The sequence below is a fragment of the Pezoporus flaviventris genome, unplaced genomic scaffold, assembly GCF_033815535.1.
Source record: "Pezoporus flaviventris isolate CSIRO_AGI_PZ_B2104156 unplaced genomic scaffold, CSIRO_AGI_Pfla_v1 ptg000066l, whole genome shotgun sequence".
NCBI lineage: Eukaryota > Metazoa > Chordata > Aves > Psittaciformes > Psittacidae > Pezoporus > Pezoporus flaviventris.
The window spans coordinates 26473191-26500723 of record NW_026892614.1 but is presented as its reverse complement, the minus strand read 5'-3'; the positions used below and the strand labels follow the sequence as shown (position 1 = coordinate 26500723).

The 27533-nt window shown below is 43.3% G+C and overlaps 2 protein-coding genes across 3 annotated transcripts in view; both read right to left on the bottom strand.

Moving 5' to 3' along the window:
• Nucleotides 1–296: 296 nt before the first annotated feature.
• Nucleotides 297–10255, bottom strand: RSPH3 (radial spoke head 3). 2 transcript variants are annotated; one of them, XM_061471659.1, is made up of 8 exons: nt 10098–10255; nt 9731–9818; nt 8492–8633; nt 7764–7906; nt 7010–7213; nt 5822–5984; nt 4682–4768; nt 297–2543 (listed from the first exon to the last, which is right to left on the bottom strand). In XM_061471659.1, the coding sequence occupies exons 1-8, from the start codon at nt 10238–10240 to the stop codon at nt 2338–2340; spliced, it is 1176 nt and encodes a 391-aa protein (XP_061327643.1). In that variant the 5' UTR covers nt 10241–10255; the 3' UTR covers nt 297–2337. The 2 variants fall into 2 exon arrangements, with proteins under 2 accessions (XP_061327643.1, XP_061327644.1); XM_061471660.1 differs by lacking the exon at nt 10098–10255 and adding an exon at nt 9951–10071.
• Nucleotides 10256–20075: 9820 nt separating this feature from the next.
• TAGAP (T cell activation RhoGTPase activating protein) overlaps nt 20076–27533 on the bottom strand; it is a 44444-nt gene continuing 36986 nt past the window's right edge. The window contains exons 4-12 of the mRNA XM_061470887.1: nt 27249–27333; nt 27087–27140; nt 26411–26468; nt 24808–24980; nt 23932–24093; nt 23356–23465; nt 22448–22643; nt 21808–21922; nt 20076–21606 (exon numbers count right to left, since the gene is read on the bottom strand). Coding sequence (XP_061326871.1) covers nt 20435–21606; nt 21808–21922; nt 22448–22643; nt 23356–23465; nt 23932–24093; nt 24808–24980; nt 26411–26468; nt 27087–27140; nt 27249–27333 — 2125 coding nt within the window. The 3' untranslated portion in view covers nt 20076–20434. The remainder of the gene's footprint in view (nt 21607–21807; nt 21923–22447; nt 22644–23355; nt 23466–23931; nt 24094–24807; nt 24981–26410; nt 26469–27086; nt 27141–27248; nt 27334–27533) is intronic.

Here is a 27533-nt window from a genome sequence, read left to right as displayed (position 1 = left end):
CACTCCAAACAGCTAACAGCTACACCATTACCCCAAATCTCTCTTCCCCTCCTTACTGTTGCTCACGGTTTTCCACTTCTCCAGTGACTGGCAGGATGTGGGGGGTCCCCTTCCCTGCTAACCTGCCCTCACTGGGGCTGACTTCAAGTACAGGTCCATTGATGGAAAACCGCTAGTGCAGCTTCATAGCTATATGGCCCCATAAAAACAAAACTTGTTACAGCAGCTCTACCACAATACCCAATGCTCCAGTTGTATGCATTCTATTGAAGTAAAAATGCAGGGCATACAATTAATTATTTTTTATGATAATTTATGAATACATGTTAGTGTCACAACCTGTTTAAATAAAATAATTCAACGCTTAAAGTAAATTTTCCAGCAATCAAGCACAAAGCAGGAGTGACAAAAATTAAAATATTCCAGGTTCCTCTTGGAACATTCCAAACCCAAATATTCAAGTCGGCATTTGTTTGTATCTTTTCAGGAATGATCCACAGCAGTCCTCTAGGTTAATCTCCTGTTAATACATGACAAAAAAATCATTCAGTAATGAGGAATCCTTAAACCTGCCATGTAGTGTTCCAAAAATGAGCTGTAACATTTACAACTGTCATAATCATGCCACAAAACGTTTTTTATTTCTTTAGATAAAATTAGCCTGATGTCAATTACCTGATTTATATGAAGTCATGACAGGAGTCTCCATGATCGAGGAGAGAAAAAGCAATGCAAAATCTGTGTCCCACTTAAAACTGAGGTAAACTTCCCACTGACTGCAACGCCTAAACCAGTTTCATTTCAAGCCTTCAGTTCTGGTCATGTGCATAAAAATAAATTCTTCTTACAAACTTACAGATAGATGTAGTGAGCACCAGCTACCTTAATGCCATACACATAATACATTTTGCTGGATGCTTTGAGGAATCAATCATAAATGGAAAAAAACCCTGTTGAAATACTATCAACTTATCAAACAGAGGAAGAGTTTACACAGGAATATTCCAGTTTTGAAAAGCATCCTTGGGTGTGTTAGTCTACAACCTGTACTGTGCAACTCCAGACATTTAGTTTTAACATATTCATATCACATCAAACCCCTGAGTATTTGTTGGTGCTTACATTTCATTACTTCTATTTTTCAGCTGCCTACAGAGAGAGGTCAATACCTGACACCTTCCAGTGGAGCCTTTTCACATAAGCAATAGCTGCCCTTGTTATCAGTGGATGTCCTAGCCCAGGATGGAGGGAAAGCAGGGTCTGCCGTTGAAACCACATGTATAAGTGATCCAGTGAAAAGTCTAGGCATCCCTTTTGAGAGTGTGAGATGTGGAGCAGGTCCACATCCTCTTCAGGTGTCATGCCTGACATTCCACTCTCAGGCTGGGATGTGGCCTGCTGGGTTAGCATGTATCTCTAACCTGCAGAGAGGAGGTAGCACAAAGCAGTCTGGGCAAGGCAGGACTTGCACCACAGCCACAGCTATCAAGGAAACAGTGTTGCTGCAATGGAGCATAGCTGTACTTTTATGAGAGGAAATGCCCCACTTGAGGAGCTGGCTCATGGACAGGTACACATGGCAGTGCAGGTGCATTTTGTCAGTCATGTATGATATCATTGCAGTGAACCAGCAGGAAAGAATGATTACAAAGAAAACTGCATGTGTGGCTCCAGCCCCTCATGAATGCTCTGGGAGTCAGAAAACTGAGGAGGATTTTGCACTGGCAGAAACTCCCAGTGGTAGACAATGCTGAACCTAAAGAGCTTCAGAAACAGCAGCTTTTGCTCTATTGCCTGCTGAGATTCCCATCCAAGTTTGTCAGGAAAAGAGATACTAACATGAGTGAAAAGAAATAGAAGTGCTGTAGTAACTACTTTTCAAAACAGTGTAAGTATGGAAACTGTTTTCTGACAATGTTATCAAAGCATTTGCAAAGGTAACTAGGATGCTTTCTATGTCCTTCTCATGACCTTCTGGCACAGGGTGTGGGACAGCATTACTTTTCAACTGTAAATGTCCCAGGTTTTTTATGGATTGTATTGTGTAGAATGGGATAGAATGTCACTGACATTTATTGCCTAGGAATCTCTGTTGATTCTCACAGTCTGAAATCAGCAATATCAGCCTATGGTAAACTTTCTTTAATCCTCTACTGTTGCTTAGGTTCATCCTTGAGCATGGCTAGCGCACAATACTTGTAAGTCAATAAGAATTCATTTCTTTTAAGATATTCATCTCCTTTTACTTGATGACTTGCCTGCTTGTTACTCAGTTTCCAAATCCTCTGTGCTTACTTATTCCAATTCTAACTGGAAAGACATACGTTGAGAAGACTATTACACAGTAACAGGTTGGTCAGTCTCCTCTTTCTCTGTGACTGGTTGGTCAGTAGCAACTGTCTCACCAGATGTCTGGGGTTCTGCATGTGTTGGCTTGGGCTCTTCTGGTGGCTGAGGCTCTTCAGCAGGTGCCTGGGGCTGATCAGATGGAGGTTTACGGCTAAATGCCTCTAAGCGGTTTTCAACAACTGTACGAACCAAGGCTGAAACAGAAAAAGACACCAACAAACATGGAGGGGGGGAAAAAACTTAATTTGAGATTATTTTATATATTACTGACCTATAACTTCTTAAACAGGGGAAAAAATGAAATAACGCTAAAAATGAAAGAACACTTGAATTAGAACAACCATCCCTGCTACTGATTTAAAAGAGTTCACCTGGATTGTTTTGTTCATTTCCTCATAGTTGTTCTTCTCTTCCAAAGCGCATCAGACTGCCAGGAACGAGGACTGGCCAGGTTGTACACAGCATGATGTTTTTGGCAGTGGGAATTACTGGAACTATGGGAGTCATCGAAAGATTTTCTCTTTCTGAAAAGCAGCTGTAAACCACCTAGTCTTTATTGGTTTTGCTGCCAAGGCTTTGTAAATTTCTCTAAACACCATACCTCTCTCAATGGGTACAAAAAAAAAAAAAATCAGCACTTACTTTGATACCTATAATTTTGATTATAAAAATATAGAGGCCAACAGTGAAAGAAGAGAGGTTTAACATAGAAAATAGGACAAATAATGAAAGAGCTTCATTGTTGAATCATGGGTTGACTTTAGCAAGTAAAAGAAGGAATGGTCACCTCTAAGATGACAAACAACATAGCTGCCTTCCACTGAGGGTGCTTCCTTTGTAGTTCATAGCTCTTTTACTGAACAGTGACAAATCCTTTAAGTAACAAAGTAGCTTCTTCATTCAATTGGGTTAAAAATGGATCCTTAGAGACTTTTCCTATGTTTCTGCGTAAGGGGGCAAAGAAGCCATTAACTCTCTCAGCTGAGGTTGTGTCTGCCTTTATGAATTTGAAGAATGCAATTTATGATTCCTTTTGCAGAGGTGATGTTTATTCAACAATGGGTGACTGGCTATAAGCCAGGAAATACAGACGATAAATAGCAAAACAGGGATGGCTGATATTACTTATTAGCCTGCTCCAGGTGCTTTGTATCTTAGAACTGGTGCAGGACCATGATATCTGGTTAAAAATTAAACAGAAAGATTTAACAGGGATATGATAGATGTTCTCATCATTAGTGCATCCTGCAGCAACATTCTTCTTGGGATGTTTATTTGGTAATTACATACAATACTTTTACTTAAAACAAGAGAAAATTCCCTTTCCACTGAAGAGCTACGTAAAGAAGTGATCCTTAAGCGTACATACCAGCATTTACATCATAGGATAAAATACCTAACAGACCAGCTGTACTAATCCAAATTATACCCTAACAACAGAAAATAGACCCAAAGGAAAAAAAAAACAACAACAAAATCACAGCTTAAGGAAAACTATAGGAATGATGATTCAATTCAAGTATAAAAAGTGGTTTGATTTAGGACCACCATGGTGAACACATATTCATCATAATGATGTGTAAGACCGAGTTTAGATTATTCAGGTGTTTCAGCTGCAGCCTCTGAAGACCGACTAATAAAAGAACCTGAATACTAAGCTTGAGCAAGTCCAAAAGATGGATGATATTTTAATCTATGTCAAAAGCAAGGACATAATTATTGACTGTTGAGGAAGTAAGCCCTTGTTTTGATGAAAAGTGCTGGTCACCTGACTTCTGTCAACCATAGCCTACAATTATCCTTCTCCTTTCACACAGGATAAACATATTACTCCATAGCCCAGGGAGCTTACACAAACAAGTTAGGAGACTTTCATGGTATACACATGGCTGTAAACAAGATGGGCTTTTCTGTTCTCGCTGGCACAATCTGGCATGCTACAAAGAACAGCATAGCAGTAACACGTGAGAAATAACAATTCTATAGTGAAGAACTGGTGTTCTCTAACCATTCTACTCCCGCCAAATGTACTGCATCTCCCAGTATCAGCACATCTCAAACAGTGTAAAGACAGTAGAGAGGACAATGCAGAATGACTGACACTTCTATTGTTTAATCTGAGAATCAATTACTTAGATGTATGTAGTAGTAGGTTTCCAACATTAAAACCCCCACAACCAACCACGACATAAAAAGCCATGGGTACTTGCTAAAATGACACCTCCTACATTAACCCACCATGACCTTGTAAACATAATATTTGTTTTTCCCCAGTCAGAACAATCAAGAACATTAAGTAGCCCAGATTGCATTCCAGGATTTAGTAACTTACAGTCAAGCATTATCCTTGCCAGAACCTTCCCCTCTAGTTCTTCTTCTACTTCTGTCATCAACCATGGAAGGAATTCTGTCTCAATATCTGCAAGAATTTAGCAGGAAGAAAGAAAAATATCTTGTAATCAAAGATGAGCAACATGATCTTGGGACTGTTTTCTGTTTTTCATTTGCTACGACCAAAGGATTAACATCCTTGCCAAAAGACACTTGCTTTGCAAGGGCTGGAAGAAATCTCTCAGGTGTTGTTTGGTTTCTTATCTCCTGCCTCTCTTACACATTGTTATGGACCCAGAGCAGAGTCCTCTGAGCTACAGTGATTTTTAAAGAGGTCTGGCACCCTTGAAGGGCAAGCACAGATGAGATACACAGTAATGCTCTAGTGAGATGAAAATAACTATCCTGAACAAGTCAGGAGAATAACATTTCCTGCCTTTCTCTCCAAAGACGTCTGGCTTCTGATCTGCTGAAAGCATTTGTTCCCTCTGACTTAAGGAGCTCTTGTTTACCCATGTATTTCTCAAATCATGCTCTTTGTATGCCATGGTCCCTAAGCCTGCCCTGTTTGCAAAATACACTCAGTTTCTGTGTTTACCCCATGACTCATTCTGGAGAAAGTGTAACCATTCCCAAGCTGTGGTCTCTGCAGGGCCTGTGGAAGTGAAGTGCAGCAAGGTAACCCACAAGAAATGTTGCTGATTCTAAAAGCTTGGGAGTCACTGATTTACAATTCCAAAATTATTTTCAGGGCCTAATTCTAACTAACTTCTCCCTTGCCCTGATAAGCATTAAAAAAGATTCAGTGACATACGGCTTGCTTTGCCTGTCCTATCAAAACACATTTAGTTCAGTTTGGATCTCTCTGCTCTACCAATCTTAACCACCCACTATTTCTCTCCAGTTCAAGAGCAGTCCCATTCATTATCACACTATCAGCTCCTGCTTATTCTTCACTATTGTACAGAAGACCAATAATGTTTATGTTAAAAAATATGAATTTGGAAACTATCCATTCAACCACAAATGTAAATAAAGTCTTATGACATTATACTAAATATAGGACAATAAGCTATGTTTCATGGTGGTTTTGACCCTTACGTTACTTAGTTTACATGTGAAAAAAAAAAAATATACAAACCCCTTTCTACAGGGTCATAAAAAAATCCACCCTCACGAAGATTGTTGAAGACCGAGGGAATAAGATCAGCCAAGTAATGCTTAGCGAATGCCTGAGCTGCAATTTTCTCTGCAGTCTCTTTCTGTTTCTTCAGCATTTGCATGTGCTGGCGTCTGCGACGTTCCTGTCAAGGCAATAATGTGTGTAAAATTTTCAGGCCTTTAGCTGTTACTCCTTTGATCTAGACTTTGAAGAATGATCACTGTGTGAGAGTCATAAATAGCAAAGATAATCAAAAGTACAGGTACTTATGGTCTCTACCTGGTATTTGAGGCCTCTAACTTTCACAAAGCCTCATATGAAAGAGTGCTTGAAAGCAAACTTGTACTCAATTTCTGGAGTACTATAATCCACAGGGACTAGAGGGAAACATGTTCCTTTGGTATATCTTTTCTGATTTTGAGAAGTTTGTAAAATAAGGGCCTTGCAGCTGGACAAATTAAGCCCTTCTCCAATATCATAGTATCCATTAAACTCATGACTCTTTGCTTTACTATTGCAGATCAAACTGATCATTGGCCCTGAAAGGAGATGAAATTGGATCAAGATTTCCTTAACTTTTCATCTTCCAATATTATATCCTATTTGATACAAGATTAAACTCAAAATGATCCAGGAAACATTAAAAAAGCAATTATACAAGGCTAATAAATAGTAAGGAAGACTTGCCTTTTGTATTTCCTACTATTTATTATTATTCCTGAATTCCTACTTACTGGATAATACTAATACAGCTTAACACTTTGAGATCTTGACAGGTATGTGTGCACATTTAGTAGTGCATGTGTTGGGTGTGAAGGATCAGAGGGCGTCTCTCTTTCAAGCACTCTGACATTTAGCAGTTATTATAACAAAAAAGTCTGAGTAACAGCTGCACCAGGTACAGAGAAAAATGCTGTTAGGTTTGGCCTCTCGATCAGAGGCCTGAGTCACTGGAGCATGGCTTCTCCAAATAAACACAATAGCATGGTGCTGGTGCATGAGAGCAAATAGCAGAGTGCAGGTATAGCACCAGAATGCTTTGAGAAATATCAGACTTGACAGTACCCTTTGGGGCACAGCCAGCTTACTTCACAGCTTGTCTTTCAGTACTGGAATTGGTTTTCTCTCTTCTGACAAGCATTCAGACAGACTCTTCAGAAGTCCTACCTTCTCCTCTCTGTACCGCCTGTCCTGCTCTTCCAGGCGCTGTACTTCAGCAAGCTCTGCGTTGCGCAGCTCTGCATAGGCACGCTGATGTGCCCACAGCTGGGCCAGCTCTTCCTCCTCCATGACTTCCAGCAAAGCTTGCTCAACCGTTTTCCCAATCAGCACTTCCAGGATCGGCTTGACTTCAACGTCAAAGTCAAACAACTGAGGATGGGAGTCAGGGAAACAGACATAAATGTCTCTTGATCACAATCACTCTTAACAACTTTGCAAGGAGAAAAGGAGGATGAGCAAAGCCCCTGTGCTGAAGGCAGGGCTGAGGAATGGTGGGGGGGAGAGGTGGTGCTCAGTGTCAGGTGAGGCAAGAAGCATGAATGCAGCTGGGGGCTAAGTGGGCTGGAGTGAGACACCACACACCCTACCACAGACACTGTGGGGCTGCAGGGAGAAACAGAGCACTTACCTGGAGCTGTTTCCTGTGTTAAGCCCTTCTTGGGCTGGACACATTCTATAGGGAAGAGCATTTCTCAACTCTAGCTCTTATCTGAAAGCAGCAGAACCAGTGCACATGGAGAAACATCTTCCTTAATTTTGCACTTAACCTCACAGCAGACTTTGGAGAGGTTTGTTGGGTTTTGGCATGATCTGTGAGGATAAGTTCCTTTCTGTTTCTGCCCTGATTTTTGCAGCAGAAGTGTGTTTTGTATGGACGATGTGTTTTGACAGCACTTGCAGACCTGACTTTCCTCCATACCTCTCCTGATAATTGCGTGGCCACATCTTTTCCAGTTTTGGCTGGTATGAAGAATGGACTGGGTGGTCTGTCCAAAAATGCATCTGTTTGACACTCTACATCAACCTCTATTACCCGGTCACTAATCTCTTCCAAATACAGTTCTAGAAACAAAAGTACAACGAATGCTGAAAGTTGGATTCCTTTTATTTTAACTCTCAACTATTTTTGATGACTCTACAGTGTGACTTATATCCAAACAGTGCAATAAAATGACTTCTATGAATTTTAAAAAAAAAAAAAAGAAGACAAAAAGACACCTCAACTTAAACTCTTGACAGTAGGAGATACCCAGAGCTTAGAGAGGGATCACAGGTCAGTAAGGGAGCACCTGAAGAGCAGCACAAAGTACTTCCAGCCACTCCAGCTAATAAGCTGCCTTCATCCGGGGCCCAACTGAAATGTCTCTATGCCAATGCAAGAAGAGTTAGAGGCGTTCACACACCTGAAGGGCCATGACCCCACTGGCATTACTGGTGATTCTATGAAAACATAGATCAGTCAAATAAGGGTGTTATAAGGGGCTACAATAGAAATTATTAGAGAAACTTCAATTCTATTATTCTACAAGTCTAACCTTAACCCTCTGTGATTCTACCAACTGTATCATGAATTTAGTAAGTGAATATAGAACAGCAAGTTTTTGTTTTCAGATTAATTAGAAAAAAGAAATAAAGTCAGCCTTTTACCTGTTTGCACCTGAACATGCTCTCTGCCTTCCACAGGCTCAGGTGTTTTTGGTCGCATTTGCTCTTTTGCACGCTTTCTAGCCAGTGCTCTTTTCCATGCTTCTTTCTGCCTTTGAATCTCAAAGGGAGTGGGTGGGGTAATCTGAGCAGGGATGAAGAATATAAAAAACATCACTTTGTACTCTAAAATGATACTAATTTCTCTCTACACAAAAAGTGGTTGTTTGATTTTAATGCCACAAATCTAGCATTTCAGATTGACTTTTCTGGGTCGTGACCCTGAATTTTCAGTTACCTTAAAGACTGTAGGGCATGAAACTAATAAGTTGTGCTAGCTGCCTAAGCACATGCCGATAGCATCTTACACTAAGAGCAATTAGTTGTTATTTGGAAGTGGGTATTACACACACAACTTTGCTTTGTGAGATAAAGTATATTAAAAAGTTCTTGCTGACAAGTGAGAGTTTCTAGGTAAAGCTTTAAGAAGGTCAAATGGACTTCAGTTATCATATTATAAACAGTTCTGTTTGCTAGACAAAAACTATAGGTTCTTCATTGCTGATGAAGTAAGAGAAACCCATACTAACTTCGAAATTCTGTAGTCGATTTATGAATTGAAATGAACATCAGTTTCAAACTTCGCAACAGAACATATGTGAAATTCACTCTAAGAAACAGCTACTGAAAAACACAGTTATTTCCACAAAGTAGCTTTTAAAAATGCAGACTGCAATTCTTATATGATCAAATTATCTATGTAGAAATATCCCCTGAAAATAAAGCATCACTAAAACATTTGCTACGAATCAAGAGAAATAAAATACTTTCACCTCCATACAAACAGCTTTTGCATACAGCTGGATCATTTGCTTCTATAGTAGAATAAGTCAAACACTATTGCTATTATCATTGATGACACCTTACATATGATAACAGATTATACAGCAATGACCTGTGCCCGGGATCATTATACTAAGGGGGGGGGGGGAAGGGGGAGGGAAGGAAATAATCAGGTACTTAATGTGGAAAAAAAATATCAGAACTACAGAAGTTCATGTGAAACTAAGTGCTTTAAGAAAAGCTGAGTGCAGTCACATGCTAGTTTAACTGGAGAGCCTGTGGCTGTGTGAAGTATTTTAAGTAAAATCACGACCTCAGTAGTTAAAATTACTAATAAGGAAGAGCTCTCCTGCCCTACGTATTACTTTTCAACAAAGCTGTAACATGACAAACACCTACCACAGGTATGACTTCAAGGGCGTAAGTGTTGCCGCGCACCACTCTCGGGTCGTACATGAGGTTGGTGTAACGAACAGGCTCCTTTCCTCTGCAACATAAAGCGCAGACAGTCGCGCTCACAGAGCTGTAACCGGTACGCTAGTACCTCAGACAAGGCGCCGGGAGGACTCTGAAAGGCCAGACCCATGCAAGTCCCCTTCAAAGTTACGGGAAGAAGGACCAGCAGGCAGGGCGGCGGGGACTCCGCCCCCCTGGGAAGGGCGGCGAGGGCACTGGGGTAAGGGCGCGGAGGGCAGGAGGGTGCAGCGGAACTCGTTCGGGGAGCGGAGGCCGCGGGGCTGCGCGGCTCGACCCGCCGGACACTCACGACTCAGCGGCGTCCAGCGGCGGTCGGTACTTGGGGCGGGCGGGCAGGGTGCGAGGGAGGCTGCAGTAGCTGTAGAGGACGCCAGGAACCGCCGCCACCTCCAGGTCCCGGGGGCGCGGCATGGCGGGGGTCGGCCGGGGCATCCAGAGCGCTTGGCTGCTCACTCCCGCAACAGCCGCTCGCACCGCGGCACCCGTCCCCACGGCAACGAGAGGGCGGGGCGGGGCTAGGGCTCTGCGCATGCGCGAGGCTTCCGTGGCAGCGGCCGGTACTGTTGTTCCTCAGGCAGGTTTTCCTGACAGGGGAGCGCTAAAGGTGAGGGAGGCTCCAGGAGGACATGACTGCTCCAGAGGCACCGGGGTGCTTAGCGGAAAACAATCGCTTTAGCTGCTAACGGGCTTGCGCTTGGTGGTGCTGGGGGCTCCTCCTGCGTTGAGGTAATGAAGGAGTGTAACCGCGAGGTGTCAGTGTCCTTCTTCCGTCCTGCGTGGGCTACCCAGGGACTGGAAGGCTGCCGGTTAAACTGGCAGTGCCTTAACTCGATCTGTACGGCCACTGGGGATCAAAAATTGGCTGGAGCACCGCAAAAACCTTTTGGATGACGTTGCAGTGGTATAAGTGCCGGTGTCCGGAAAAGCAGCGCCAACAACTGCGCTCCTAATTCTGGTTTTCCATCCAAGCGTCAGCTTCGGATGCTGTAAAGGTGTCATACGATGGGAGGCAGGAGTGTGAGGTGGGCTCTGAAGTACACCGTCCCCTCCATCGTGAGCTGCCCTCCCTGTCGTGACAAATCATGAGAATGCGTTTTCAGATTCTGAGAAAAAAAAAATCTTTTAAGAGAAACATGAAAGTAAATAAAGGTTACTAATACAGTGACAGCTCTTTTTTTAACCTATGTAGGTAGTGATATGCCTTGATTACTTTGGCAAGACCAAATACATAGAATAATCCGTGCCCTTTGTGAAATCTTTGGTTCAACCATAATTCCCAGGTGTCCTGTTTCAGCTGTAGGAGTTATTTTTCTGCTTCCTAGTAGCTGGTGCAGAGCTGTGTTTTTAGTCTTAGAACAGTGCTGATAACACACTGATGTTTTAGTTGCTGCTCAGTAGCGCTTACCCTGATCAAGGACTTTTCAGTCTCATGCTTTGCCAGTGAGGAGGGCCATGGGAAGCCGTGAGGAAGCAGAAACAGGACATCTGACCCAAGCTAGCCAAAGGGATATTCCATACCACAGCATGTCATGCCCCGGATATAAACTGGAGGGAGTCCAGAAGGCCAAGATCACTGCTCAGGTCAGGCTGGGTATCAGTTGGCAGGTGGTGAGCAATTGCATTGTGCATCACTTGTGTTTATTGTTTTCTTTTCCTTTTCCCCCTTTCAGTTTCATATTCTGTCCCGTTGTAATTTTCCTTATCATTAGTAGTAGTAGTAGTTTTATGTTATACTTTAGTTATTGGACTGTTCTTGTCTCAACCTATGGGGTTTGCATTCTTTTGGTTCTCCTCCCCATCCCACCCAGATGCACAGTATGTACTGGGAAGCGAGGAATGAATCAGCCCATCTCCCATATGGCAGCTAAGAAAGGCCTGGACTGCCTTCAGCTGACTTGAAAGCTGCAGAGCAAGGGCTTTGTCTCCTTCCAGGTTTGCTGTAGATCTGTTTGTGCCTTGGAGCCACAAACTGACTATTTTTTTGTTTTGTTTTCATGAGAATCTTCTGACATTGTACCATGCCTTATGGCTTGCTGCTTGCAATGCATTCTGTAACTACTGCATGAGACCTTGAAATACAATATAAAGGTTTCTGCAATGCTGAGACTGTGTATTCCTGGGGCTCTAACTTGGACGTTGATAGCACGGGAGACCTTGTACCACAGTGCATTGCATAATGTGATGCTGAGCAGGCTAGCTGTCTCCAGTTTTCACTCTTTCTGCAGTATTGCATAATTCAGTAAGGAAGGAGGTTGATAGAGCCTCCTTTGGAGGCAGACTGCTTAATTATCAAGTAAGGACATGAAGGAGCATATTGCCTTCCCAGAGGATTGCCTTCTGTCTGGAGAGGACTATGACTGCTTTTAAATTTACAGGACTGCTTCCCTAATTTAATACTGGGTAGTTACCTAAAATTTGAGTTAAAGTTGGTTCTCCATGGTCCTGAGAACTTTAAGCTGCTGTTCTTATTCCTCTGGGCCTGCAGATAAAGGGATGGAGCTCCCAGTCTTGGAAGTAACTACTTGAGGCCAGAATGCCTTTGCCTTCAAGCAAACACACAGAATCACAGAGCAATCTAGGCTGAAAGGGTCTCGGGAGGTCTCTAGTGCAACCCCCTTGCCTAAGCAGGGACAAATTCAAAGATAGATCATATTGGTCAGGGCCTCCCGCCAGGGTTTGAAAATCTCCAGGGATGGAGATGCTTGGGATAGCCTTGAAAATCCCAGAATGCATCATGCTGCTGCTCATCAATGCCTTGATTTTAAAAGATATGTGTCGGCCTGAGAGTTTTGACATTTGAGAGGCATAGAAGCAAAATAAATACCAGAGCTAAACTTGAGTCCCTATAGTGGCATCAATATTTTTTTTAAGAAGGGTTGTTAATCTTGATATATAATTGTGAATAGGAAAAAAAAAAAAAAGCAGATCCTATCGCTCATGTCTGCAAACCAATATTATTAATCTTCCTTTTCTCTGTAGCAGTACAGCTTCCTCTTGACGCCCATCCTGAGCATGTGGGGTTGGGCAGGACTAGGAAACTCCAGTTCTGAGGGCCTTCACTTGTCCAACACTAGTGAATAATAAAATCTGATTTTTGATGATTTCCAGCCAAAATTAACAATCTTGCTTCCCTCTATCACTTCACCTCTGATTCTTAGCACCATTTTCTCTATGTTCTCTTCCCTCCGTGTCCCTCACAAGCTCTGTTATTCAGTGTGACAAGCTGCCTCTCAGGGCTTGCATTCTTGCCCTAGCCAGGGTCTGGAAAGAATTATGTACAGATGAGAAAGCGCCTTAGAGGGTGGAGCAGTGCACACTTAATTTTAAACTATCATTAATTTAACTGCTACCTGGAAAATCAGTTGTTTGGTGACCTTCTTATTTAAGCACAGACTGTGTGCTGCTAATCCTTCTCCAGCCCCTTCTTACCTCTCCCTTCCTTGAACAGGGTTCTCCCAGTGCCTTCCTTTTGCACCAAGAAGCTCTCCCTTGTATTGACGGCAGTTGTTCAACTGCACAAAACTTGGAGAGTAAGGAAGAAGACTAATCTGCTTCTGTCACCCCTTCGCTGCAGCTTCAGTGTTTGTCCATCCTGAAGTAAATTGCTTCTTATCACATCTCCGGGAGGCAGAGCAGTATCTGTGTTTTACTGGAATTAAACTGCACAGGCCAAGAACTGCACTGGGCGAAAAAGCAGACCCAGATACTGAATAACCTAACTACAAGTCTCCAGTCTCTACCTCCAGACCATCCTCCCCGATCACCTATGGAGAACTAGCAACTGCTGTGCTCTTTCACATACCCAAAGACTTCTCAAATGCCATGTCTTTTGGTGTCTGTAGCTCATGGAATGGGTGTGCATCTGCACATCGTATCAGGTAACATTGTGTGCTCCTTGGAGTACAGCAGTCTGTGGAAGTTCTTGAATGACACTGTTGTTACTTTCGCACCTCATGACCAGTTGCGCTAAAGAAAACTGGTTGGTGAGTTGTAAGCAAAGCTGTGCAAAGTGATGGAGAGACAGAATTCACACCTAGGGAGAAGAGGTGAATGAGGAAACCTTTTCCTTAGTGCATAGAGGAAATAGAGGGCTATGCCCTACATATTATGAGGTTGAACTGCATAGCCCAAGAGTTCACAGTAAGCATGTGGAACAACAGACAAATCTCTAGTCTTTTCCATAAGAACATCTTCTCTGATCATCTGCCTGGGAATCTGTTTGGGTTTGGCCTTAACATCTTTTAAAAATACAGTTTTTTAGTTTTGGCCTGTGTGAATACTGAAGGTGCAGGGTTTGAATGTGGATGGTAGAATCTGTTAAGGAAGTTGGTGTAAGGTTTGTGGGTTGTAGGAAGGAAGAGTTTAAAGCAGCCGTTGGATCAGTTCTGTAAATAGCTGGTTGGCTAAAGAGCATGTTCTGTTTAGAAAGTGTGAAAACTGTCATAGAAACCTTTTCGTATTATTACACAGTGGAGGAAGCAGAGCTCAATGGAGTCAACCATTTTTGAGATTTATGAACCACTTGTTCCGACTTATGCACTCTCCCCTTGCAGAAGAACACTAAGAATTTGGAAGTGGTTTACTCAGAAGTGAGTTTTAAATTGGTATATTTATCACAGCAAATAGAAAAGACTAATTTAAAACAATAAGAGTTATATGTTCTATTAAAAAAAAATGAATAGTTAGCATTTCTGAGTAAAAAAAGGCAGAAAAAACAGTTGTTCATCCAACATCCACAGCAACTTCCTGTTGGCTATGTATATGAGAGTCAGCTGTCTGTATAAGGTTTGTATCGCTTCCAACAGTGGCTGCCCTTTTCCCATGGATTTTTCTCTCTATTATTGTCAGACTTTATGCTTTAAAAGTTAATTCTTCTTCTGAATTTTTAGCTTTTAGAAGTTCCTCTGAAGTTTTCACTCTGTTCTGATGACACAAGTGATAAGGACTGACTGCTTGCAAAATTCAGAGAAAAATGTAACCAGAGCACCTAACCGAGGTGAATTTCCTTTTCCTGTAATCAGAAATTGTCCTTGTGGAGACACACAATAGCCACAGTAACTGCTATCTGGCTAATGCTAGCAGGGTAGCAGCATGTTTTAATCACCTGAATTTTGCAGCTGGATGTGATCAGTTATGGACATGAAATGCTTTCTGTGTTGGACAGCTAATCAAACCAGCTTCAAAGTGAACTTAGTTACCTTTGTGCCTTAGTTTCTGACTTAATGTGATGACTAAGATTCTATGCTGCTTTCCATCTGAGACAGGCATATTTGCCATGCAGAGGGCATGCCTGCTTCACACAGCTCTCAGTGCCCCCTGAGCCTGCAGAGCAGTGGAGTAGGAGGCCTGCTGTCTTGATCATGTCTTAGTAGGCAGGTGGAATGGCTTATGCACCCATTATCACAGGCATGATTTACATTGAACAGGAATGTAGGATTGCAGGATTCTGTTGAACTCCAAGTGATGTTTGTCAATGCAGGGCATGCAGTCTTGTCCTCTATTTAAATAATGTCAAAAGGAGATTGCAAATCCTCTTTCATCAAACTAAATGAAAAGAGACTCTGAAGAGCCAAGTGCACTTGAAAGAAAGCCAAGTGTCAGTGTTGTAGAGAATAAATGCCAAGTAGAAAGTGCGGGCAGTAACAAACACTCCAACCTACTAGTTAGTATAAAGTTTCCTTTATACTGTGGTATATTGTGGTATTCCTTCCATTAATATTTTTTGCCACAGGTTTGTACCAGTAATCTCAGTGTTGCATCTTATGTCTGGGGTATACAGGTAACAATCGTGGGAGGAAAATACAGAAGAAAAGTTATGTAGAGAAGTGTTTCTGTTCTGTGGCTATGTCCAGTGAGGAGCTTTCCTGGGCTGTTGCAGCAGTTGTTACAGAAAGTGACCACGGTAGTAACAGTTCTCTTGTGCATCATTGTTAAGTGGTCAGCAGTTGTTCTTCCTGAGGCATGGAGGATTCACAATCTCGTTAATTTTCACAGTTCTAGAAAGAGATACCCTTCAGATAACAGCTTGGAGAGGAGGTCAGACAGGTGAGAAAGCTTCTTCCCCAAGAGCTTGCTTGTAGAGGCAGAAAAAAACTGTGTACTTGACAATGCCTTTTCCCAGAGAAGGTGAGCGATTTACCAAAAATATCCCTAACACCATAGCTTGTGAATTGCTTTGGTGAGGCACAAGGAAAAATGGCTTATTTTGACTTGTTATTTATCCTAGCTCCAAATCAAAATCCTTTCAATGTAACTGACAGCCCATAATTCCACACAAGAGATATGCAGACCCCTTGCTGAAATCCCATAAAGTCAAGGACCTCTGTCCGTGGAATTTTCATCCTAGAGGCTTTCCATAGTTACAGCTGTGAATTGAGGTCATCACTGGACTTTATGAATTACACATTTTCTCTTCTAGCTTGCAATGATGTGTCATTCTCTGATTCTCTGCATGTGCAGAGACTAAAACAAGGGAGGTGTGTTTTGGGCACTGAAACTAGATGGATGTTGGTGGGGCTTATTGGAATAACAACCAATGCAGGTACAAGGGGAAAATGTACAAAAATTGGAAAACAAACTGTCTGATTGAGAAAAGTGGATCTAAGGATGGAAAGGACAGAAATTAAATTGGTACTTCGACAACAAATCCACTGGGATAGACTGGGCTTTGTTCAATTGAAAGGTAAATAGCTGGATGAGGTGAGGAACGCAGACTGGGAATGGGGAGGCAGTAAAAATGAGGCAGAGATGAGGAGTCAGGAGTAAAGAAGAGGGAGGTCTGAGTCAGAGATTTCTGTGGTGGGATGGAGCAGAAGGCCCCAAGCTCTGAAGGGAGGCAAGCAGGAGGGCCTATACCTGCTGAAGAATGCTCCCCTTGAAGGCTTAGGTGGAGCCTAAAATCCCAAGTCTTACTGTCAGGAAAAGTATCAGCCCTAGGTTACAGAGACCTGTATTTATGGTATCTAAATGTAGCATCTATTTAGTTTATTTCACCTGTGAGATGAAACACTAAGTTCCCATCACAGTCAGAGAAGATTTTAAGAAAGGATTCAGCTGCCTAAGTATCTGGATCTGCATCCACTTCTGATGTCATAGAAAATTCCTAAAGGTGCCCTTAGGTACCCAAATGACTGCAGACACCTACTTTCAGACAACTGTGTTCCACCTGTGCTCAACTTAGTCTCAGGAGTCCAGAGAGATATTCAAGTGCAGACTGTGCACAAAATGAGACACAGCTCACATAAATGCTTGCATATAGATAACTAAATCTGAGATTTAAATATCTATATCTATGTATAGCTATAAATAACTAAACCTATAGATAACTAACTCTGTCTGCAGTCTGCACCTGGGTGCCAGACTGAACGTCTGTGAAACATGCAGGCATGGTGTTTCTCTCAGCCTTCACTAATGTTTGACCATAGAGTTCATGACAGTGTACTCTTGCTGTAAATTGCTGTTGTAATTCAAGTAGCAGAGAACAAGAGTTTGCAAATCCCTGGTGCACAACATGGGGAAGGAAAGAGAGGAGTGTGTTGCTTCATGAAGAACTCCTTTGTTCGTCTGTTGGCTCTTTCAAATCCCAGAAACTCAGCCAGAGACATGTCCAATCTTGGGTGCCTGCTAGCCAAGCGTGCTGGGGAATGCCAGACTTAAAATTTTCTCCTTTGCTGCACAACCTTGGTTCCTCCACAGAACAGGTGCATCCTGTGGGGAAGAACAGAGCGCATCATGTGATTGAAAACAACAGCAGGATGTAAGCGCAAGGAGTTGAGTTCAGGCTGCACCAATAACTTGAATTCTAGCATTGCCTCACAAGGCAATGACTTGGATTTTCTGCTTTAATACTTCTGTTTCCCTCTTCCAGTCCTATATGCCTTGTATGTTTGGAGTGTGTTCATCAAATCTATTTAGAAAATTGGATGTGTGAAGCAAGCAATGCAATACTGATGATGGAGTAACCTGTGGAGAATGGGAGGCTTACTGTCATCATTCAACTCTTGTGTCAAAATCAGTCTCCAACTGACCCAGTAGTAAACAGGTATTTGATCTTTCTGGCTAAGGAGTCAAAGGCAGCTTTGACAAAGACACTCAGATGGTTCACTTTTTAGATATAGCAGTAAAGAAGCGGGGTCAGGAGAGCTGGGCTAGATCTTTCAATGTAGTAGGGTGGGCTAGTAACATGATAAAACTGTTTCCTGGGCTGAAGGCAGATAAGTAAGTGCTAAAGGAAAGTTCTCTGCTTTCTGTGTTATTCTGGTCTTTTGGGATCTCGCAAGAGCTTATATAGAAAAGAAATCACTTCTGTGGAGGAACATGACATGAAAATAATGATGAGTAAACAGGCAAGTCTTGAGAGATAGAGGAGAACAAAATTTATCCGTCAATGAGAGAGTAAATCTCTTTTGGGGTCTATTTACCTTCAGATTTTGCTTAATCTTGGTGTTTCCCTGACTTAAAGAAATGCAAGAGCAAGGTTAGCAAGACTGTCCACTCTTCTGTTCACCCCTTTACCTCACCCCTTGTTTCTTAACAATGTGTAGAGATCATCTCTCTTCCTTTTTCTCCATCTGTTGAAATGCCTTACAAGAATTTCCAAATACGCTTTCTTATACAGAAGTGGGAAGATACAGGCTCATCTATATTGAATATTTAGAGCCCAGGTAAGCTATATAAGTATTATTGTCATGCCTACCTTAGGACACCTTAGACTTAGAGGCTTTCCTCATCTCTGGTGAAGTGACCATGCTTATTCTCCCTAGGTTTTCTGTTGTAGTTACAGGACAGGAAACAAGCAGTTTCTCCTCTTGGGATCCATAGCCTTGTCACACCCCAAAAAGAATGAGTCACTTACCAAAGAAATTGCTGTGTTATTGTTTGAATACATTCTGAAGTTCATGTTTATCTGTGTTTATCTGTGAAGTTCATGTTTATCTGTGGCTTCTGCATGTGGATTCTCTTCATCCTTGTTCTCCCATGAGGGCAAGATGCTTGTGTTCTTTACAAAAGAAAGCTATCATTCCCACTCAACACAGGACCAGGAGGCAACAGGCACAAATTAAAACACATGGAATTCCATCTGAATGCAAGGAGACACTTTTTCACTGTGCATGTGGTCAAACGTGGGAACTGCTTGCCCAGAGATGTTCCAGAGTCTCCATCTGTGGAAATACTCAAAAGCCATCTAGATATGGTCCTGGGCAACCTGCTTGAGCAGGGGGGTAGGATGGGAGGATCTCAAACATTGCCTATTCTGTGATTCTGTGACTCAGGATTTGCAGATTCTAGAAAATGAAAAATGCCTTTTGCAGCTGGCAGCAGTGCCCGCTCATTCAGCATGCTTGGAAGCAGAGTGCCACTTCTTAAGGACCTGAGTGAGGTGGCATTTTCTCTAGTTGCAGCCTATCAGTATGGTCCTTCTCACATAATTTCTCCTGTCAGGGCAGGTGCTGATCAACTACTCTCCTTCCTGCTACTTAGATATGCCATGTCATTCAAGCAGACCTGCAGTACCTGCAGAATACTATAAAAGCAGGTACAGTACATGTAAGGCCTGGATGTGTTAAAGACAGACAATGGACATTTTAGCATTCATGCATAAAAATGTTTTATTGTAGTGATGTTGCACAGGAGAAAAACAAAAGTCTCCCTGCTCCTGGTTCAAGGCTATGCTGAGCCATAAAAGGACAGTTAAGTACCAGCCAAAACAAGTTCCTACATATAAAAACACATTGCACTTCCAGTCAATTTTACAAGGTCATAAGGACACTACCTTTTTTTTTTTTTTTTTTTTTTTTAAATGAGCTGTAGCTTTTATCTATTTAAAGCTGGAATCCAGAATGTTTCTTTACAGGAGTTTTTGTTGTTCGGGGACTTTTCCCCTTATAAAACCAACCCTGAAGGTACTCCTTCTTTCTTCCTGCTTAGCTTGTCCAGATTACATAGACTAAACGCATCTCAGGCTGCATGAGGTTTACTTGATACATCCTCATAATGATCCTCTAAACCCAGGCTTGGTATACAACGCTAATGCTGCTTAGTGGTCAGACCATTCTCATCACCAACAAGCAGGAAGTGGAAATTGCAGCAAGTACAGGGGATTTATGGAAGAGTGCTGAAGTGGCCTTAATGGTAGAGCAGCTCTTCCCCAGTTCTTAATGCAGAAGCCCACTTCTTAATGCAGGAGCCCACTTCTTGATGCAGATAATCAGGAAAGGATTGCATCACCCTGACACACACATGACAAATGGCATGGAGTCTGTGACCATACAAAAAAGAAAATGATGGTGGGGCAGGTCTTGGACCTGCCAACCTTTTAATTGTCCTTTCAGGGATACAAATACAACACTATCAACGAATAACTAGTTTTTCCACACAACAGGTTATGTACAACATATTCACTTACATTTTTACATAATACACAGGTCTTCCCCACCACCACCTCTTGTGGTGAAAGAATGTGACATGTCAAGCTGACAGACACTTCAAGAGAGCTTCAAAGAAAAAAAAGTTCATGCAGAGCTAGCTTATTCTTGGTCTCTTGAAAGTAAACCTTACAAAGAATGAGCAAGATGTCAATTTTAACAGTATTTACTTTGTACAGTACAAAGAGGAGGGATAGGCTTTTTAAACATAGGATTCCTTGGCATACTGGATCTGTTCTACCTCAAAAACTGGCTGGCTGCACCTCCGAGCCACATACTCCAGTTTGTTCTTTTGATAGGATTCAGACATGGCTCTCAATCGGTAGACTCCTGGGGTCACAGGTAAACTCACACGGGAGTTTATTCCGACAGTGACACTGAGGTTTTCAGTTTCCACATCAGAATTCTTCACTGCAGAAACTCTGCCAATAGGTAGATCCCTTAAAGCCATACATGCTGCGTCTTGTGCACAGCTGCTGCTTGGATGAGGCAGCAAAGTGTCCTGGTTTGACATTTTTAATCTCATAGTTTGAACTGTAAGACTGTGAGAGGCAACCTTAGTGGCCAGGCAGTTTTTAATAGCCTCTTGATAAGAAGGTGGTCTTCCAGGATTCCTCTGGTCTACCTCTCTGAACACTTCATCAACTGACTTGAAACGGGGCCTTGGATGATGCTCCGCAGGCAATGGTTTGTTATCATCAGGGATGTTCTCCTGGACAACCCTGCAGGAGAACTGTTCTTCTTTCTTTGTGGAACTGTCTCTCTGAAAAAACATGTTTTTTCCAGGCCCCCAACTCTGGGTTTTGATTAGTGTTTTCCTGCGGTTTGCAAAAGAGAATGACATGGAATGCTTTTTGATCTCTCTGCTAGGCACACTGCAGTGGTCAGTGGCCTTTGTGGAAAAGGACTGGGGCCTATTTAAAAAGGTTTTTTTGGGACTAGAGGGTGAAACTACTGGGGAGCTGGTGAAGACTGAGCCATCAGAGCTCTCCAGGGAGCAACTGGAGGATGTTTTAGGTAGAGAGTCATTTGATAATTGTGAAGGTAAGATTGCAAGCCGTTTCTCCAGTGCCTCCAAACCTAGCTGTTTCTGCCGAACTGGAAAATTGTCCTCACTTTTGTTTAGCTTCTGATTCCTTATCCTGCCTTCAAGGCGGTTCTGGAAGGACAGGTCGGGCTCTGAGTACCTCCTGTCCATCATGCTGATGTCATCTCTGAAATTAGTCAGTGAAGAGCCAGAGGCTGGGCATCTTCTGCTCACACTAGTGCTCCTCCCTTTGGGATGTTCCACCTGAGAGGTACTAGGGCTGCATTCAGCTTCTGGATCTGGGCTGTCATAGGCAGAGTCATTCTGATGAGCAGCACACAGGTATTCTGTAGGGAAAGAGCACCTGTTAGTTGCCACTGATCATCTGAGGATGAAAGGGAATTATATGGAAAGAGTTCCTGTAGAAGAGCACTGGAACAGTGTCTTGAGCCCTCTACAGTTGTGTTTCCACAGATGTATTCCCATATCAAATTAAAGAACTTAGCCCAGCAGCCCCAGTCTGTGACATCTCCCATCCATTCTCATACCTGTGGAGCTGTCTGTGTGCTCCACTGACTCAACTGAGGAACACACAGGCAAGGTAATGTCCTTCCCAAATATTTCTGAGCAGTTGTTTATGAGGAACTCCACCAACGCTGTCACCTGCACACAAAAAACAAGTTTATTTCAGTCAGAAGGGCTGAAAATCTATTGAACAGCCTTTCCTGCCCCTGCCTGCTGTCTTTGTATGAAGGGCAGCACAGAGCACGGTGGCTTCTGCCAAAATTCTAGCTTAAAGTCAGAGAGCGAGTCCTTGTCAGGAAGACAAGGTCTGATGCTGCAGACAAACTGATCTGTCCCAATACAGACAGAACACCACCAGCCACAGCTTTGGCCTCGCTTCCAGAGGGCCCATGGGTATCAATGCCCACTGGTGCCCCTTTGCCCTCTGCATGCAAAGAATGCAGGAGCTGTACTATGATGTAGGAAGCTGTGGGGAGACTGCTTCTTTTGTTCAGGGAGGTGAAACAAGGGGCTGCCTTGCCCATCACACTGCAGGCACCTGAGGTGAGGGGCATTCCCAATATGCAGGGGTGCTCTTTTGTTCAGCTTTTGCAGTGGCAGTGGAATCCCTCTGGATGTTCTGAGCTGCCTGAAAGGGGGTGGCTGGGTGGTGAGTCAACACACCTTGTCATTCATCTCCTTCTGCACTTCCAGAGGGATCATATTGTCTGTCTCTGGGCTCAGCATATTTGGACCCATGCAAATGGCCAGATTGCTGGAGTCCATCCTGTTGGTCTCAGTGTTTTGGCTGATGTGGTGGAGCAGAGAGAGCAAGTGCTTGAGCAAGGCCAGGTTTGGCCTAGGAAGTTTTTCAGCCACCCTGCATGGACAGAAATAAAACATGACATTAATTCATGGTGCAGCGGCCACTGCTTCTTCATTTGAGCAAGTTTCAATTACACTCAGACAGATGACACTTCCTCCAGAAAGAGGCCTGTGTGTGCTTTTGTCACTGCTTAGCAGAAGTATCATCCAGAAATCCCCAGCAGCAGCTGAGCGTGTGGTTAATTATAAGACCTTGAATTACAAGGTCCTGAAGGAAAGGCAAGCACTACAGCAGTCTATGTCCTTGAGTAGATGGGACGACATCAGGAGATGTCACTGCAGGCTTCCCAAAGGCATGTGAAAGCCTGCAGTTGTGCTGTGCAGCTTTCAAAGCATTGCCAGCCGGCCTCCATATCTGCTCCTTCTGAAGAGCAAAACGTGGTGGTGGTCTCCATGTGCCTGACCTCAGCCCCAGCAGATGTGCAGGCTCCCTCTCAGAGCCTGTCCCACAGCACCGTGTCTGTGTTAGTGACACACTGCAGCCTCTCTCCTCTTCCTACAGTAGTGTTTTCACAGGACAATCTCAAATAACTTCAGGAAGTGCTGTTGCTATAACCCTCTAAACCAAACCCTGTGGAGCAATAGCAAGCTGATATAAATACCATGCTTTTAAATGAGACTCTCGTTTTTGAGAGTTATCATTGGCCCCTATCAGCCTCTCCATCACACTGGGGCTGGTTGCAAAACTTCCTGGTTGCAGAACTTACTCTTTCAATTCTTCAATTTTTTCCTGCTTGCTTGGCTTCTCCAGAGCTTGCATCCACTTCTCATAGAGGTCGGCTGACAGCAGTTTCGAGGGAATATTTCGGAGGAAGTCCTGCAAGGCCAAGAGATTTAGCTGAGGCTGTGGACACTACCCCTGAGCACAGAGGGAGCATCACTGCGATGTGAGCTAACTAGGAGGCACACTGGCTTCAGCTACCAGACCATCATCACTGGCAGAGCAGTGTAATACATAAATACATGCCAGGTGCACTTGCCATTAGGGTAACAATAGGACCCAGGTCTTAGCTTCTTTTTGTTCACCCATACATAATCTCAGTATTCCTCCCTGGGAGGATGCTGAGGAGGACAAAGTGAGTTTCCTGTGGTCATGGGAATCCACAGCACAACAAAAGGGACTGAAAATCAGGCGGAAAAAGCAAATGCCAAACTTTTCCAGCCCTGAAACATTTAGTCTGTCTTTGCTCTGGCTTTAGCTTGGAGTCCCACATAAGTCAGCTCTGGCACTGAAGCGGGCCTGTGAAGATTAACAATGTCTTCCCAATGTCAGAGGAGCTCACCTTCAAGACCACTGCCAGCAGGTGCACAGATTTGCTTTTCAAATCAACATTCACACCTTTGTTTAGGTCCTCCTTTAACTCCTTTCGTGCTTTCTCATTGGCAGCTTTTCTGAATATCCCTTCAGTGGAAGGTCCTTTCCTATACAATATAGCAAAGATATCCTGCAGGGAAAAAGACAGGAGTGGAAGAACACTTACTGAGAAAAAGTCCTTTAGTATCTGAACATTTCTTTAGAAACAGAAATACACTGTGCCCTGATTTGGTCATTATCTAGTTCTTTCTCCGATTACATGATTAATAACCTGTTTTTACCCCAACCCACCCTGTTTTTTGACTGATGAATTCCACTAATTTTATTGGAGGCATCCCTGCTTCTTTCCAGAAGCAAATAAAGGATTCTTAAGTCTTAGTTCAAATCCTTTCCCTCCAAAGTCAAGAAAATATTGCTTAGAAGAGATACAGGTCTATCTATTGGAAAAACAAAATCAGTGGGAGTAAAATCACAAGAGTGTTTTTATCCAGAAGATATGTTTAGGTATTTACAGCTGAACACTTTTTTAAGGGGAATACTGAAATCCTTGGAAGTTTGTGCTGCTGAAATGACTTCTGTAGGCTCACAGATGTTTATACTAAGGACCAGAACTTGTATTCCTGGTCCTGGGTTGTCTCCACTCAAAGTTAATTCCTGTGGAAGTTGGGTGAGCTGGACAAAACCTACAGACCTGATCCTTTCTACATCTGGGATGGGCCCTGAATTTATCAGAAGTGTGCATGGAGGGGAAACACCAAAATCACTCATCTCCTGGGTGCTGCTGTGGAAGTACCTGCCTCACACTGTTAGCCAGGGTATGATGACTATCGCCTGTCTTGCTTACCTGGATGGGCTGGGGCAGTGTGTCGTCTTCCCCACAGATAATTGCCAGAGGCTGGCCAAACAAAACGATTTTGGCATTGGAGTCTAACTGCCCTAGGGAATTCCCATTGGCAGAGCTTCGTCTCAGAGTAAATGACTGTGGTATTACCTTCTTTCTTTTCTTTGTTCCATCTGCTGCAAGCAAAAGGAAAGCAAAAAAATCAATTAAAGAACCCCTAAACAAAACAGAGAGCACTATGCGGTTGTGTATGTTATTTCATCTGTGTGCAGTGCAGAGATGTATGTTACAACAACTCAAACTAAACTGGGAGAAACTGAAAGACAACTAAGTGGTTACTAAGGAAACAACCGCCTAAACTGTGAAACTGTGACCATCCCTCTAAGGACACCACCTTTCCTGTTTGGGGTGTTTTCTTTTACATTCTAGTCACCATTTCTTCTTAGAGAGTGGGAACATACAAGGCACAGAAATACAGCATTTACAGAGATTTCTGATATTGCAGTGGTTTCTGTGATAAATATCTGAGGCAGATATATCACTTGGGCAGCTCACAAGGACATATCTCGCTACACAGTTTGATTGTGCCTCAGCCTTAGGTCAAGAGTGGAACTAGGGGCTCCTGCTTTTCAGCCTCTTTCACAGGCTCAAATAAAAATACACGGCTTCAGCTTTGCCAGCTCTGGAGCCAGCTCTGATGATAATGGTCCTGCTAGAGCTAGTGCTTGTTCCCTGTCAACCAGACAATGGAAGAAATCTCTTAGCATCACTTTTGCATCTGCATCTTAAAGAGGAGGGCATACTAGGAATCTGGAGATGACAGTTGTATTGAGATGGGATGTGCCTTTTTTCCCTTTCAGAAACAGTGAGAAAAGGAGGCTTCTTTTGCTAGAAAGCTTTCTAAAGCTTTCTAGGAAGCTTAAAGGAAATTTCTGCAAATTTCCTATAAAGTACTTGCCTTTCTACTCCAAAGTGAAGTTGTCTTTTATGCAGGTAAGTTCTCAGGACCAATATTTGTGGCTTAGCAAAGTCCTTGGTAGGGAGGGGTTAAAAGTCATCTAATGGGGAGGGGGAGAAAGTCATCTAATATTATAGTGTCATGTAAAATGTTTGCTTTTGATACTCCTGAAAAACGATCTGATATGATGGTCTACTCCAAATCTGACCCTGCCCTGCCAATGTTCTCCTCTGGGTTGTTTATCGGTGGGCAAGAAAAAAACAAGTGCTGTTGCTGCTGCCAAGAGGATTTATTTGCTCTGGTGTGCAACCACTGATAGCAGTACTCGGTACTTCCTTAAGAGCCACACCTCAGTGGCGATGCTCAAGTGAGAAAGGAGCATATTTACTTCCCACTGATGCCAGAGAACATAAAGAAACAGGGTTCTGAGGACCAGGGAATAGGGATACAAGACCTCTGGCACTCAGCACTGTCACCTCTGCCACTGAGCATAAGGGAAAGAAGCCATTTGCTAGTGAGTTGGCACTCCAGGGCTAAAGGTGTTGGATGGTGCTGAGGGCTGTGGATTGCTCTCGGGGAGGTGAAGTGGGCAGGTTTGGGTTGTTTTGAAGAAGCTTGTAGAAGCTTCTGTTTGTCTCTAAAACTCACCAGAAGGTCCATCTTCAGTACCTGCTAGGACCAGCGGGGGGCATTTCTTGGTATCAGCCTGCAAGAAACAAGTTGGGGTTACAGAGCTGCCATCAGCAACAAAAGCCACCTGTGAGCTGCTGCAGTTCCTCAGAAACCTGCGGGAGGCTCCAGGAATAACCAGATCATGCCCAGCACCCTGAGGTAAAGGGTATGTACATCCCGAGGCTGAAGAGGTATCTTGGTCCAGGAGTGATGCTGCTTCACGCCCCAAGAGAGGGGTTTGTGGTAAACCCTTCAGCCAGCCATCCTAGACCTTCCTGGCAGGTCACAACCTCAAGCTCTTTCAGGTATTCTTCAGATCCAGAGAAGCCACAGCAGGGCACAGCCTGCTCTTCTGTGTACTCCCCTGGCACTGGAGAATACCTCCCGGACTCCTCCAGGGAGCCCTGATGGCTTTGGAGCCTGCCAGATTCCTCAGCAAAGCTCCTTGGGACCCCAGGGAATGAGCTGGCTTCTCGTAGCCATTCCCAGCTCTTTCTGCAGTGTTGCATGGCTTGCCTTTGTAGGGCTCTGCCCACTCTTGGATAATGGTAGGCAGGCAGCAGCTCCTACAGGGGACACCCCCACTTTGCTAAGATATTCCACATGTGTACCCAAGAAGGATCAGGGAGGGGGAAATGTAGTGGCTGCTTACCTCTGACTGGTGCTCAATCAGATTCTCCATGTTCCCAGTATTTAGTGTCTTTGACTAGGCAAGAAAAAAAAGACACCAGGTGAGTAACTGAATGCTACAGTTTAGAAATCAGAGCTTTTCAAAATCGCTGTGTTGACAGAGCTGAGCAATAAAGACACTCACAGTATTACAGCTGCTTAACACTTTCATTAGGAGTTTGAACGGGGGAGTTCTGGACACTCTGCTTTCCTTTGGTCCTTTTGTTTGCCTGTTTATTGAACAGGGAACAGACAGAGAAAGAGCTTTGTAAAACTGCACCCATCTTGTCTTTCTTCCCTGCAGTCTGGTATTTAAGTATGATCCTGAACCAGCAAGATATCCCACACAAGTCAGTCACAGAGCCCTTCTGTGGAGTGCACTCAGCCCAGCTGCCCTATCTGGCTCTTGATTAAAACAGAAAAGAAGCAG